Source organism: Cotesia glomerata, unplaced genomic scaffold, assembly GCF_020080835.1.
Source record: "Cotesia glomerata isolate CgM1 unplaced genomic scaffold, MPM_Cglom_v2.3 scaffold_16, whole genome shotgun sequence".
NCBI classification, from domain to species: domain Eukaryota; kingdom Metazoa; phylum Arthropoda; class Insecta; order Hymenoptera; family Braconidae; genus Cotesia; species Cotesia glomerata.
In genome coordinates this window covers 253,884-269,970 of record NW_025401997.1, presented here as the reverse complement: position 1 = coordinate 269,970, position 16,087 = coordinate 253,884, and the positions used below count along the sequence as shown (strand labels likewise).

At 28.6% G+C, this 16,087-nt stretch overlaps 2 protein-coding genes across 2 annotated transcripts; both read left to right on the top strand.

Moving 5' to 3' along the window:
- The first annotated feature begins 178 nt into the window (after nt 1–178).
- LOC123273897 (ATP-dependent DNA helicase pif1-like) lies at nt 179–5,842 on the top strand. The gene is made up of 3 exons (XM_044741377.1): nt 179–183; nt 558–2,038; nt 5,652–5,842. The coding sequence occupies exons 1-3, from the start codon at nt 179–181 to the stop codon at nt 5,840–5,842; spliced, it is 1,677 nt and encodes a 558-aa protein (XP_044597312.1).
- Nucleotides 5,681–6,528, top strand: LOC123273896. The gene is made up of 2 exons (XM_044741376.1): nt 5,681–6,356; nt 6,425–6,528. Exons 1-2 carry the CDS (start codon nt 5,909–5,911, stop codon nt 6,526–6,528), a joined length of 552 nt encoding a protein of 183 aa, XP_044597311.1. The 5' UTR covers nt 5,681–5,908.
- The last annotated feature ends 9,559 nt before the right edge of the window (nt 6,529–16,087 follow it).

Sequence of the window (16,087 nt, the reverse complement as noted above, 5' to 3'; positions counted from 1 at the left end):
CAATTTAACTAAGACAGAACCAAAAATAATGTCTTAATGAGTATTATGAATAATACGTCCAGGATTATTTTTGAAAAAACGTGTTACAAGGTTATTTACTCAATCTGGTTTTAGATATTATATTGCAAATCGACCAGAAGGATTATTTCTACCTCATTGTTATTATTATTTCTCAACCATGGCGTGATACAGATGAGCTTTTAAAAAATGGATTTGAAACTTACACAGAGTCATTTACTCATTATCAGCATATGCTTCAACAAGCTAATGATTATCATGAATATAATGAAGAATTTGAAAAAGGTTTAGAATACATAAAAATTGATTGAAAATAAATGTAATAATGACGATGATAATATTGATGATTCACAGAAAAAGTTATCAAACTGTGATGCTGCCGAAATACATATAATAGCTAAAGAACTCAATGATGTTGCACAAAAACATGATAATAATAATTGTACCCTAGCTTATATGATTAATAACATGAACGCTGATCAAATGAAAGTTTTTTAAAAAATTAAAAATAACGTATTATCTGATAATACAAAATTAAGATTGTATGTTAGCGGAGAAGGTGGTACAGGAAAAAGTTTTCTAATCAATGTAATTAAACGTTGGATTAGAGAAGAATTGAATCTAGAAACGGTTGTAACAGCCCCTACTGGTATTGCTGCTTTCAATATCAATGGATTGACTATACATCGAGTATTTCAATTGCCTGTCGAACACGGCTTCACACCATCTTATACGCAATTATCTGACAATGTTCTAAAAGCATTACGTGATCAGTTACAAAACACAACGCTATTTATCATTGATGAGATATCAATGGTCTCAAATATTACTCTGATATATATACATTTAAGACTAGTAGAAATTTTTGATATCGATGATTGGTTCGGAGGTAAACATGTTGTTGTTTTTGGAGATTTACTCCAACTCCCTCCTGTACATGAAAATCCAACTTATGTCACATTATCATCTGAAGATGCTGAGAAGTATGTTGGGTCATTGTGTAGTGTTAAGTTATGGACCGACTTATTCTGTTATGAAGAACTAAGAATTAATATGAGACAAAAAACTGATAATATTTATGGTCAGCTGCTCTCTCGAGTACGAGTTGCTTCTATGACTAATGACGACATCAAATTATTAGAGCAAAGAAAAATTACTATTGATCCGTCTCTTTCGTATGATGAAAAATTACATGAAATATGTAATTACATTGAGAAATTGCCGTCAGATTCAGTCTGTTTGGTACCTACTTGTAAGCAATGTGATTTAATAAATTCAGTTATGACGAGTAAAATTTCTTCTGAAGAAATTATACTAACGGCTCGTGACCACTTAGATTGCTATAAATCGTTGATCAAAAAAGTATCTGACACTTTAAATAAAATAGAAGACAATGCTAGTCAATCAGCTGGACTTGCTAAAACTATAACAATAAAAATTGGTGCGAAAGTTATGTTACGTCAAAATATTGATGTTACTCTTGGTCTAGTAAATGGTGCTATAGGAACAGTTAAATCAGTTTCCAAGTCGATTGATGGGAGTGAAATACAAGCTATCAATATAGACTTTGGTGCAGATACCGAATACGCTATTGAGAAGATTAAAGTCAAATTTCAATTATTTGAAAGAGCTTTTGTTGTAAGAGAACATTTTCCATTATGCTTGAGTTATGCAGTGACTATTCATAAGAGTCAAGGCTTAAGTCTAAAAAATGCTATCATTGAAGCGAGGAACACCATTTTTAATGTTGGTCAAATTTATGTAGCTCTATCTCGTGTAACAGAGTTACGTGGATTACATTTAATCAATTTTGATCCTCATTTCATTAAAGCAAGCTCTTCAGCAATTAAAGAATATAATCGTTTAAGAAAAATTTATCGGTCTGATTTACCTACTATACCAATTCCTGATACACGGTGGCAAAAAGTTTGGGACATGATTTGGGCAGTTGAAAAACATTCTATTCAAATTGAACCCAAAAATGCGAAAAAAGCTTCTCTTAATTTATTAGAATTTCGAGGTATCGAAAACTGTGATAACGTTTCCGATGTTTTAATTCAATTATTCAATGTATGTTTAATAATACAATAATTAGACCATTATTAATCAATCATGGCCTAAAGAATCACTCTGTCAACAATAAACTTAATAATTTATTTAGCAAATACAATAATCGCGAATTAGTTTTAAAGTCAAGTGACATTAAAGAGTCATTAATAAAGCAACCTTGTTCTATTACAAATAATGATCCTGTATCAGTATTTCTTGAAATTTGTGAAGATAATTGTGATATTAGAAATTTAGTGCAATTTAAATTAGAAATTAATGATCGATGCAAAACGTGCAGTTACTCCAATTCCTATAGTGTATTAGAAAATGTATTACAAATTTCAATACATGATGAGAAAAAAACATTTGAACTACAAGAATTAATTGATTCATCATTTGGACATTGGTTTACTAGTTTCAAATTTTGTGAAAATTGTAAGGAAGCCAAAGATACGCTAACAAAAATTTCATTAAATTCTTTGCAACAGATATTAGTTGTGAAATTAGTTTTGTCCGTAAAAGGAAAAAATAAATTGACAAACAGGAAAAAAGGATTTATAAAATTGGTACCCAAAGCAAAAATATCATTATGTAATACAAACTATGCTGTTGTAAGTGCTATATTTAACTCTTCAAAAGATGGTTATTCTGAAAATCATCATGTTGCGATGATTAAACATAATTTATCATGGATCCAAATAGATGATGAGACTGTACAATCAGTAAGATGGCCTGCGAATTCTAAAAGTGCTTACGTATTTTTCTTACAAAAGAAGTAAATTGAAACTTGAATGAAATAACTACTACTTATAATTTATTCTAAATTTTAAAAAAATACTTAAACGAACTCAAACAAAAAAATTAAAATTTAAATAATTATAATAGTAAGTCAAAAAAATATTCCATTCTATAGATTGTAATTGTTTTGCATGGTTTTGACTATTTTAACCTCTATTATTAATTAAATGATTACCCTATCTTAAACTAAACAAAAAATCAAATAAAATTACTACTAATAACTTATTCTAAAATAAAAAAAAATACTTAAATGAACACAAACAACAAAACAAAAATTTAAATAAGTATAATACTAAGTAAAAAAAATTATAATAACAAAAATAATAATAATCATAAAAATAAAATACGGAGGGAAGAGAATTAGTATTTTTACTCGGCGAAAAAATATAACAGTCAACCGACAAATGTATAACATTGATAATAAAACGAGAACTAGAAATAATTCAAGAATGTATGATAATTCTACAACAGACAGGATACTTCAGTTGGAAAAAGATAACGTTAAGCTTGCGTGTCTAAACACCAGAGTGCGCGGCATTTTTTTACAGACCTTATAGATAGAGTAGAAGGTTGACTAGATCTACAAAATAGTTTAAGTTGCTTTCGGATATTATTACCTATGTTATTAAATTATTACAACAACAACAATGGTCTGTGATGCCTGGTTTATACATACATAAGGGGTTATACATACATAGACACAGTTAGCGACATCGTAAATCACTCCCGTTCACGATTATATATAATTTTTCAGCTGAGATCTCTATAAAAATTATTTCTACTATGACAAATAATTCTTAATAATATTCTTTATATATTAAAAATATTCCTATAAGAATTTTTTGACAATAAAATAAAAATTTGGCAAAGTAATGTGACTACCTGGATTATCAATCGTGTGATTAATGAAAATAATTCATTGTGTCGACATCTTTTCGAGAAATAAGTATATATGTTATGAAGAATGATAAGTATTTTCACATAAATAAAAATAAAATAAAGTCAATTATGAATGGATTTTGCAGAACACCTGTATTAAACAGTATAAATTATTATCATCAGATGATTTTACACAGGAGAATTACGATTAGACTTTTTTTTCAATGTCACTCATGAATGTCACTTATCGAGAATTTCGCGTAAAAATAAATAAGACAAGTATTTTTAATCATGATACAGCTAAGATCATAATTGCTATTTCATTTCGTCCAAGTAAAACTTCCAAAAAAAGATGTTGGAAAAACCATGATATTGTCGAATTCTCGTTCGACTGGCGATATACAACTCCATTTGATATAGTATGGATTAAATGTCACATACATTTTCATACCATAGATCTGAATTCGTTGAATTATTGAATTTCATCAAGAACTTCATTATTTTCTGTGAATAAATATTTTCTTTCAACACAGTACAGTGATGTCACTATTACCGTTAGAAATAGTGATAAGAAATTATCTGCATATAAATTGATGCTTGGTTTTCATAGTAATCTTTCGATAAAATGTTTAACACGGATATGAAAGAAGTCAACTAAAATTGTTTTCGTTAAGGTGAATTTAATTTGACGACTGTCGAAAGAGTACTAGAATTCGTGCAAATTGTTAAAATTGCTCAATGCGATGATATCGATCTGATTTTTCAAATATAAGTTTGTGTAAATGTGTATCAGATTTAACAATTACTAACTTATTGTGAATATCAATAGATACTTAATTTAAATATTGACAATGTCCATAGACTCGGTAGACGCCATGGTGCCAAATTTCGTTCAAAACCGTTGTAAGAATAATAGAATACTATATACGGGGTATTCCATGCCAAATCGACCACTTTTGACCCCGACCCTTTTCGATTTGGCCGAAAGTTTTCCATCCTTTTCTACCCTATAAAAAACGGTTCTCAGAATTTTTTTGAATTTTTTTACCTAACTCCAAAAAAGTTATGAATTTTTCAAAAAAATGGCTTTTTTATTTTCAAATAGCCATAACTTTTTCAAAACTAAACATTTAGGTACCTTTTTTTTTTTAAAATTTTTGTTTTTAGATGTACTTTCCGATAAAAAATATTAAAAAATTTTTGTAAGTCAATACATATGGAATTTTTCAGTTTTTTGACAAAAATCAATGATTTTTCGAAGTTCGACATTTTTTTTTTCTAATTTTTTTTTTCTAAAATAAACTTTAATCAATTCCACAGTTATCCCTGTAGAACCCAGATTGGGCTGATTTCTCTTTCTATTTTTTTTATTCAATTGAAAAAAAATTGTTAAATTTTCAAAAATGGAAAAAAAATTTTTTTTCATAAATTTTATTTATATAATGAGATAAATACGATTCAACGATTTCACGGCATTACATTCACCATTCAGAGGCGGCATCCCTGCCTGTACTTACTACGATTCAAATTGTAATATATCAATCAGATCGATGAACTTGGGGTGACAATTATCGGCTTACCTATAGGCAGTAAAGTAGATGCTATAAGCTAGTATGTTTTGATTAAAAGTGCGGCTTTTTTCATTTTGAGATCTAAAACATAACCTATAAATCTTTTGTGCAATCTAGTGTTTTATAAAAGATTGTCATTACATTTGTTGTATAAATAAATAATTTCTCTAGTTTATAAGCGCTTTTTTAATTTGTCTTTATGGCGTCAAAAAAGGTATTTGATCGGTGTTGTAATCCTTTTGAGTTGGAATCTCATTTTAAAAAAATTGGTTTACGTCCGGCGACTGATATTATGAAAGTAACGTTAGGATTAGATGATAATTATTTATTATGCAGTTCATGTCGAAAAAAAGCTTCAGGAGTTAGTGAAGCAACAAACAAATGCTCGTAATGATCCTAGTGCTGATGTAAGTGACCGTGAAGACAACTATAGTGACAATAATGACAACAATGATCAGGCTGATAATGATAGTAATACAACTGCCACGGATCTCCCATTATCCTTATCATTCCGTAAGTTTTTTTAATTATTTATACGTTACTTGAATACATTTCTAGTAGCTATATGTTTCACTATTATTTTTTAAGGTTCCATGTCATTTGATAGCGAACCCATAGCATCACAATCAAGCTCAGGATCCCAAGTTAGCGCTGCAACTCAATTACCCGTAATAAACCATGCATTAGAATTGTTAAATCAATCACCGATTCCATCGAAGAAATTGAATGATAATCAATTTTTGAACAATAAAATAAATCGGGTATCCGACAGCTTGAAAAAAGTTTTGCTTTCTTCTTCAGATGAAGAATCGATTGATGACGATGGTGAAAATTTTCGCTCTCTAATTAAAATGTTGTATGATAAATTCAACGATAAAGAAACTGATAAGTCTTTGAAAATACAAATTTTAACATTATTACCTGTAAAATGGAGTGAGAGACGTATTTGTGAAACTATGAATACATCAAGACATTTGTCAATAGTAGCAAAAAATTTGGTTGAAGAAACGGGTTTACTTTCTACACCTGAATCGAAATTAGGTATGGGTAGCGTAAAATCGATGTTTTAAATACACTTGAAAACTAAATTACTCAACATTTTTGTATAGGGAGGACAATTACTGATCAGGTAAAATTAAAAGTTGAAAATTTTTACAACGATGATGAGTATAGTGCTCAAATGCCCGGTATGAAAGACTTTGTATCAATTTGAAGTGATGATGGTAATCGGATACACGTCCAAAAAAGACTTATCCTGTCTAACTTAGAAGAATTATACCAATGTTTCTGTGAAATAAATCCTGCTGAGAGAATTGGATTTTCAAAATTCGCTTCTTTGCGACCAAAACATTGTGTGTTAGCAGGGGTAAGTGGAACACACACCATCTGCGTGTGTACGATTCATCAAAATGTGAATTTTAAGTTTACTAAATTACTGTTATTTTAGGTGCAAATATTTATTCTTTGACAAGGAACACAGAAAAGCCCATTAAACACTACAGCGATTACTTGAGCATGATTATATGTGAAAATCCATCTTTTCAGTGTTATTTAGGTGGATGTAAAAACTGTCCTGGGGTCGATGAGTTGAGTAAAATTTTACTAAAATGTTTTGAGGACCGGGAAATCGAGAATATTACATATAAATATTGGATATCAAAACCGAGAAGTAGTTTAGAAACTATTATTAAGCCTACAGAAGAATTTGTGGAAAAATTTTGTAGTGAGTTAGAAATTCTTCTACCTCATTCGTTCATTGCTAAGGAGCAAGCCCAATTCTTGAAGACATTGAAAGAAACATTGAAACCAAACGAATACGTTATTATTTGTGATTTTGCAGAAAATTATGCCTTCGTAGTCCAAAATGCGGCCGCTGGTTTTCACTGCAATAATAATCAGGCAACAGTTTTTCCGGTCGTAGTTTATTATAAAGTCAATAACAAACTTGAACACAAAGTTTAGTAATTATCTCAGATTCTAACAAACATGATGCCGTTGCTGTTCATGTTTTCATCGAAATAATAACTGATTACGTGAAAAGTCTTCCTGAACGTTGTAACAAGATTTATTATTTTTCTGATGGAGCTCCTCAACAATTTAAAAACTTTAAAAACTTTGTAAATTTATATTACCACGAAGATGATTTTGATATTCCTGCTGAATGGCATTTTTTTGCGACTGCCCATGGGAAAGGTCCGTGTGATGGAATCGGTGGTATTCTCAAACGACTTGCAGCGAGAGCAAGTCTCCAACTCGCGGTAGACAAACAAATAACGTCACCAGAAGAACTTTTTGAATGGGCTTCTGCACCGGATAACTTGCCGAATATTATAGTGAAGTTTTCCCCAGAAGAAAATTATGACACAGCAGTAAATGATTTAAATGATCGATTTTTGAAAACGAAACCGATTACAGGAACTCAACAACTACATTGTATAATTCCGGACAAAAATGGTTGTTTACTAGTTAAAAACTTTTCGAATTCGAATGAACACAGAATTTGTAAAATATTTAAACGACAGAGAGAAAAGTAATTAATTTTAGCTGCATCAATTATTGATCTTACTAATTACAGTCATCGATGAAGCCTCTAAATTGTGAATGTAATGCCGTAAAATCGTTGAATTGTATTTATCTCATTATATAAATAAAATTTATGAAAAAAAATTTTTTTTCCATTTTTGAAAATTTAACAATTTTTTTTCAATTGAATAAAAAAAATAGAAAGAGAAATTGGCCCAATCTGGGTTCTACAGGGATAACTGTGGAATTGATTAAAGTTTATTTTAGAAAAAAAAAATTAAAAAAAAAAAATGTCGAACTTCGAAAAATCATTGATTTTTGTCAAAAAACTGAAAAATTCCATATGTATTGACTTACAAAAATTTTTTAATATTTTTTATCGGAAAGTACATCTAAAAAGAAAACTTTAAAAAAGAAAAGGTACCTAAATGTTTAGTTTTGAAAAAGTTATGGCTATTTGAAAATAAAAAAGCCATTTTTTTGAAAAATTCATAACTTTTTTGGAGTTAGGTAAAAAAATTCAAAAAAATTCTGAGAACCGTTTTTTATAGGGTAGAAAAGGATGGAAAACTTTCGGCCAAATCGAAAAGGGTCGGGGTCAAAAGTGGTCGATTTGGCATGGAATACCCCTTATATACTGTTAAATATAGTATATTTTTTATCTAATAATATACATATTTTCGCCGATTTAATATATTTTAATATAATTTCTGTTATATAATTTTTGCATACAATATCTTATATTATTTTACATTTAATAATACATATTGGAAAATACAAGAAAATATATTGATGTATTATTATAATTTTGTATTAGATTACATTAAATAGATCCAAATATATTTCTTTTGAATGTATAAAAATATATATAGCGTAAAGTATATATCAAAGTAATATATGATAATCTATATAATTGAAAATTATATGGAATTTATGAGTATCCCTTTAAATTTGATTCATTATTAAAGTTTAAAATTATTGCCATAATGATTTTAGACAAAAAAGTCAAATTTTCAATCTGTTTCATGAGGGGGAAAGTGTGTGCTGTGGGTTAAAGTACGCATTTCAGCCTGAAATCTTTATTTTTCTTTATAATTAACATTCCAGCAATTTTTTTGCAGATTTAAATTGCGTTAAATCTGCATTAAAAAAAAAGTTAACTTCATTTAAGAAATAAATTTTTGCCCCAAGAAAATCATTTTGAAGAGTATCATTATCTTGAATCTTGACGGAAAATTCTCGAATCCAGTAAAATTTACTTAAATCAGGAAAAGTTTCTCTGTTCAAGAATTTATCTATATTAATCACGACGGTAGAATTCTTCGCAATAAGTTTCTTGGAGTAAGAATTCATCCCTTGAACCAAGTAAATATTTTTCTGTGTGTATTCAGGTATTCTCTACATGACAAAGAGGTATTTCTACCAAGTTTTAAGTCTATAGGTCTAATAGTTTCAGAGATATCGTGATGAATCACTAATGTATAGGTGCACAGCAAAAAGATATTTCGATTTAAGTACGAAATTCTTGTCTGAAGAATAATAAAAAAAAAAAGATCAATTTAAGAAAATGTTGGACTAAGAAATTCAATTTATCTACGCAAGGAATATTTATGATTACTTTAAACTATAAGACCCTTGTGTAATTTATTTTTTATATTATTTTTATTTTCGTCAACATTAGAAATTCCAAGAAAAAAAACATTTTATTATATTTAATATTTTTGTGAACACAAACAATCAAACGGAAACCGAAAATTTTTCCAAAATGTTAATTGGCTCCTTCTTGATTCTGAAACATACAAAAAAAATTATATTTTGTAGGAATTTGCACACTTACTGAAAAAATTAAAGGATTTTGAAAAATCAATAAAATTTTATGAAAAATAAATTGAAAAAATGGTAGAAGTAATGTTTTGAGCACAAATAAATAATATATAATCATAATAAATAATACACTGATAAAAAATTTAACTTGGCTCAAGAGCAAGAATCTTGAACCGAGAACACTATTGTGAAGAAAAAGAATTTCTTGAGTCAAGATATAATTTTTTATTCAAGAAAATTTTCTTGGATTAAGAATTTTTCTTATTGACTCAAGAAGTTTATTTTCTTCAAAATGGTATTCTTGGTTCAAGATTCTTGCTCTTGAGTCAAGTTAATTTTTTTTTATCAGTGAACTAGTACTAGAAATTGTTTCAATCAGAAATTAAGGAGTTCGTGAAAAGAAAAATCAGGAAAACGGTTGACCCTAAAGGTCATCCCTGCAACTTCCCGCTAATTTCATACTTAAGCGCTGAAAAATTGCACGTTACGTTTTGAGCTTTTCGATCACTCAAGGATCATGCAGAGATCACTTAAAATCACTCCGGCATCACTTTATGATCACTTGGTGATCTCTCAGTGATCGTTGGGTGATTTTCATCTGATCTTCGAGTAATCCCTGAGTAATTTCTGAGTGGTCTCTGAGTGATATCTAAGTAATCATTAGGTGATTTTTGAGAGATGACTGTATGATCTCTACCCAGTAAAAATTGAGACTAATTAAAAATTAAAAACAAAAAAATTGATTCGGGAAAAATTTCATCTTCTGGCACATTTAGCGATAAGTGTTGAAAATTGGGGACCTCTGTTTACGCACAGCGCCTTTATATATGAAGATTTCAACCAAATAATTGAAAACTCTATTAAGAGTCCCAATGGAGTATCGATACAGATTTGTGACTCGTTTCGACTTAAATGCGTTATTGATCGACTGTGGAATGTATGCCGAAATGATTTAAATAATAAACAAAATCAGTTCTTGGATCAGCTTCTCAACAAAAAAACAAGACCTACCTCTAATTTGCAACTAGGAAATTGTAAGGTGTTGGGAAAACCTGTTATTTTAATTAATTTAGGAAAAATCTATAGTCTAGCACTTCGCCGGTTAAATGTTGATCTTCCTACAAGCACGGTAATCTACAGCTTCAAACGATGCATCATAAACCAAGAGATAGTGACCAGTAAAACTTACAATCGCGAAAAAAAACGTAGCAACTGCACTGTAATTTTGAAAAACGCTCAGATCTTTGAAATTGAGGGCTTAATTGGATTGAGACAAAGCGATAATACAAACAGTTATTTAATTGGTCGATATCACATATTAAAAAAAAAATCATTAATAACAGACAGAAAACTTAGCCACTTGATACCATTAGAAGACAAATTAAATATGATGAGTGCCGTAGAAAGTGACATGGTAGCGCAGAAAGTAATGATTATTAAATTGGATGACAATCACTGTGTTGCTTACGCACATTCATGCAGCTCAGAGATGTTATCATAATCTACTAAACGATGCCTAGTTCTGTAAATAATTGAAGATATTTTGTAAATAAATGTTATTATATTATGCTTGATAATAAATTACGTAATAATATCATCTTAGTTCTTTAAACCTAACCTAAAATCCATCTAATAGTTTTTAACCCAGCATCGACTATAAGTTCGATATTTGGTCCAAAATCTATGTAAAACCTGATAAGACCACATGAGTCCTCTAAACCTGTCCTACGATTTTTTTTATAGCTTCTGATCAGGCATTGACTATCAGGACTGGTCCAAAATTATTGTAAAACCTGATAAAACCATCTGTTCATTGAACCTAACCTAAAATTAATCTTATATCTTCTAACCAAGCATCGACTATCAGGACTACACAGAAAAAAAGGTTTACTTGAACCAAGAAAAAAATTCTTGAACCAAGAAAGTTAGAAGGAAGCCCGAAATAATCTTGAACCAAAAGAAAAATTCTTGGCTCAAGAATGTAAAATTCTTGGCTCAAGAATTTTTCTTTTGGTTCAAGATTATTTCGGGCTTCCTTCTAACTTTCTTGGTTCAAGTAAACCTTTTTTTCTGTGTAGCCGAAAATGTGTGGGATAATTCACGGTAACATAGTTATCGCAAAATGTTATATGAATTTGCATACATGAATTAGACCTCAATGGTGTACTTAATTATGTAGCATGGCCAGGTTGATTAACTTTTCCAAGTCGAGATCGTTACCGCCTCAAAAACCGTCACGTTTTATTTTTTAGAAACACCGCATTCAATGTAAAATCGTGTGGTGTTTGTCGAGCTTTCATAATTTATTGAAATTATGTTGAATTTTCTATTCATCATCAAATGGAATAACTTCTCCTTCCGATCCGCCTGTTGACGATTAAGTTTATACTAGAGTTTCCTGACATCTTTTTTTTTACTTATAATATATCACTTAAATATATTTTTTTATACAATGAAAATTATATTGACTCATGTATAATGAATAATATATTTCCCATCATATAATAATATATAAAGTTAAACATAATTTTTATAGTATATAAAGAAAATATTTATGTACATACATTTTCTTCATATATCTAAAATATATGCTGTGTAGTTAGTAAATGCATATATCTTATTATATATCATACATTCATAGTTATACTGTCGATTTTATATTCCAATATGTATCCAAACAATTTATTTTAAATATAATTAAACAATATATTAAATCATATAGTTAATTTCGCCAGATATATTTAACCATATCCATAATATATTTTGCTATATAATATTATCATATATGTTTTTTTCATACGGGATGCCATTAAATTATTTTAATTTTGTAAGAAAAGATGAATCTGAAACTTTTATAGAGAAGCATCCAATATGGCATAAAACTATTATACTATTCATAACTTGTTTATATTTCATAGCGATTATTTTTTCTTATTATTATATAAATATAAAAGTGACTGTGTAAAATTTAAATGTTTATTTTTAAAAAAACAAATTTTACTTTGAAATATACGGGTACACCTAAATCACTTTTATGTATATAAATACCGTATTAAATTGTGTCATATGTTCTAAATAAATAATTTCTTTAATATCATTATATTTCATTATTAATGAACAAACAGTGTTCTTTTTGTTATTGTCACTATCAATTGATTTATTAGATTTTATAGGTGTAAGAATTTTAATATTTTTTAATGGTAAGCCATCATTACTTGTAGATGGTAAGGATTTTACGAAATCATTATTAATATTAATTGCACCAATTTTACCCAAACTGTCATATGTATTTATGTTAATTTCATATATTGGCGCTAGAGATGAAATATCATCGGAACTACTCAATGTATCTTTATAAAATTTAATAATTGTATTGTTAAAAGATTTATTTTGCATTATATTCAATTGTGTAATTGAATCGGAATTCAAAGTAAAGTATGTAGGAAAACTATTTATAGTGTACTGACGTCTTTTTTTAATACTAATATCTAGTATAGTATTTTTTGGAATTGATAATGTCGATATATTATTTTGTATATCTCTTATATGTGAAATATAATTATTATCATTAATATTACACGTAGTCGGTTCATCATTAATAACTACTTGTTCTTTTTCTTCCTCTACCTCGCTTACGTCGTCTATTATGGATTCATCATCGTCATCATCAGATGTGTCGTCAGTTGTAAAATTCAATGCGAATTTTTGGTCATTAGTGGCTGAATATCTTTTATATAAATAAACCGTAATAGGGCATAATATTAAAAGAATAAAAAATAAAGAAATCAAAAGAGTTTTATTATTATTAAAAAATTCCATACTTTTTTTAATATATTTTTATATAATACATTTCAATAAAACAGTATACTCCTTATCTAAGGTATGAAAAATATTTAAATTATATTGATTATGACAGCTTATATGATACAAAAATAGAGTATGATAAAAATTTTAAATAATTATTTTTATTATTCAATAAATTACTATTACTAACAGAAGCTAATTTAGATTTTTTATTAAATACGCATCGGTTAGCGACCAATACAAATTTTTATAATAAAATAAAGTATACGATACATTATCATTTTAAAAAAAAAATAAATTAGTAATAGAGGCGTTTGTAAAGTATACGCCAATCTCTTTGCACGGTTGAATTTGATACTTATTAAATGATTCGCATATTACAACGGACAATAAATCTACTTTACATTTAACAATTATAAAATATTCCTTAGATTTGATAATAACCGACATTTGATTGGTCAACACGTTTACCCCATTTTTTCTCGTAAATGATTTTAAAAGTACTGTTATATCAACTTCATGAAAATTATGTATTATTGCAATTTTTGCAATACACTGAAACGCAATCACTTCATCACCTGTCATTATTTTGTATTTCAATTTATCGATACTATTAATTTTTATAAAATCAAATATGTTAAAAGACTGATTAGCGGTATATTTTATTTTAAGATAATACGGAATTTCATCATATGATAAATATTTATTAATATCGTCAGTTAAATTATATAAATTTAATGTTATTTTTATTGATATTCTCCATGATTTTCTTCATCAAAGTACTATGGGATATGTGTATGATTCGGTTGTCATTTTGTTGCTGTTACGGTTGTTGTTGTCGTCGTGAGTGGATGTTTTTATTTTTTTTTATTTTTATTGTTATCTCTTTGTATAGATATATCCAACTGAAAAAAAAATAGTGTTATCTGAATATTAAAAAAAATATTTGTATACGAATAATAAATTAATTATATATAATTATTTAATACCTTTTTTATTAATTTTAAATATTACATATTGCACTATTTTCTAATTTAATATTATATTACTTAACAGCAGGTCGATTTCATACTGTCGAGAGTGTTTTTACAACATTCAAACTTTTTTAAAAGCGACAAGGTGTCCATCTCTCTACATCGACCGCGTGAATCCAGCGCGCATATTTTACGCCAGTTCAACGCCTGCCCCCGCCCCTTCAAGTTGCGGCAGCTTCCTGTCCCTCCGTCGCCCACTCTCCTTCCCACTCGCCAGGATAGTTTAAGTAATGCAAAGCGTTCATTGAATATGGACATTATATTTATTATTAAGTTATTGATCGAGGTACTTCCTGATATTTCATTTCTATTCTCATAAGAATAGTTAATATGACGAAACGCTTTCTGTAGAATATGGAGATTATATTTATTGTTTGCATAAGAGTATCTTCCGTCAATACGGACAACCATATTGATTAGTTGTGACTTTTAAAAGAAGCCTCTATCTGGCGGTGGATAATCATTGAATACAATGTAATATTTTTGGCAGAATAACTTCGTATGATGACAGAAATGGTTTTTCAATTTGTCATTAACATTCCGGTGAACTAATTGAAAATTTAATAATTTATTTCTATCGACCACGCCGAGCGAATCCATGCGACGCTGGGTCGTCGGTCCTATGCCCTCTACTATAAAGGCCGTTGAATAATTAACGACAATTCGGTATATGAGATTTCAAAACAACTATTAAAATTATTGTCAGCTCGGATAATCAGGTGAATGAATTGTCCTATCGTTAAACGATCTTCTTTTATTAAATAATTACCGGTACATAATATCGGTACTCATTCTGGGATTATCCGATTCTTCAGTGTTCATTTTAGAAATTGGCTTTAATTTGCAATTGTCGCTCTCGGGATTACTTTCATTTCTTTATTGGCTTTTTTAGAATATTTTAAACTAAAAACCCCAAAATAATCTACGTTATCTTTACTACATTCTTAAAATATTTGCAAAATTAGTAGCATATTCTTTATTGAAATGAATTAAAACATTCTTGATATCTCACTGGAATCAAATATAGTATTTGATGTTACTTACTATTTACCAGCTTTTGGTGATAAATTTTAATAATGATCAGGATCAATGCCATCTAATTTGATTTTGGTAAAATCGAGACTAAAAGTTGACTGACGAATTTGCCTCTGTCGAATTAGAAATTAAAGAAAAAGTATACGATGTCCTGTGGTTACATCGGTTTGCTTCTTGAGCAAAGTTAAACCGTAGTAACGATAATTTTGTTGATTCATTTCTGTTAAAATTATATCAGTATTGATTAATTTTCTTAAATGTTTTATTGACAGTAAATTCCGTATATTAATGTTGGCCGTCCTCCTTGAATATCACCGCATGCTGATCCATCGTGAATGCATCAAAATTTGTATATTTTTAATTCGTATGAATTCACTAGTGAACCGCATTTACTACTTTTAAAAGCTAAAGATATTAAATTAAAACAGTCATTTTTGAGATTTTTTCATCGGCTATTCTATTATCTTGAATTTCTTTTAAATATCCACTCATTTGTTCAGAAACTTCTGCAAGAACTTTTCAAATTTATATCATTCATAGCATTTATTGTAT

What these genes read in the sequence shown, in the direction of transcription:
- LOC123273896 (XM_044741376.1), top strand. Translation starts at nt 5,909, where the DNA reads ATGTCATTTGATAGCGAACCCATAGCATCACAATCAAGCTCAGGATCC. An exon ending in TACACCTGAATCGAAATTAG is followed by an intron (nt 6,357 to 6,424) that starts GTATGGGTAGCG and finishes ATTTTTGTATAG; the next exon opens with GGAGGACAATTACTGATCAG.
- LOC123273897 (XM_044741377.1), top strand. An exon ending in TAATTTATTAGAATTTCGAG is followed by an intron (nt 2,039 to 5,651) that starts GTATCGAAAACT and finishes TTTATTATGCAG; the next exon opens with TTCATGTCGAAAAAAAGCTT.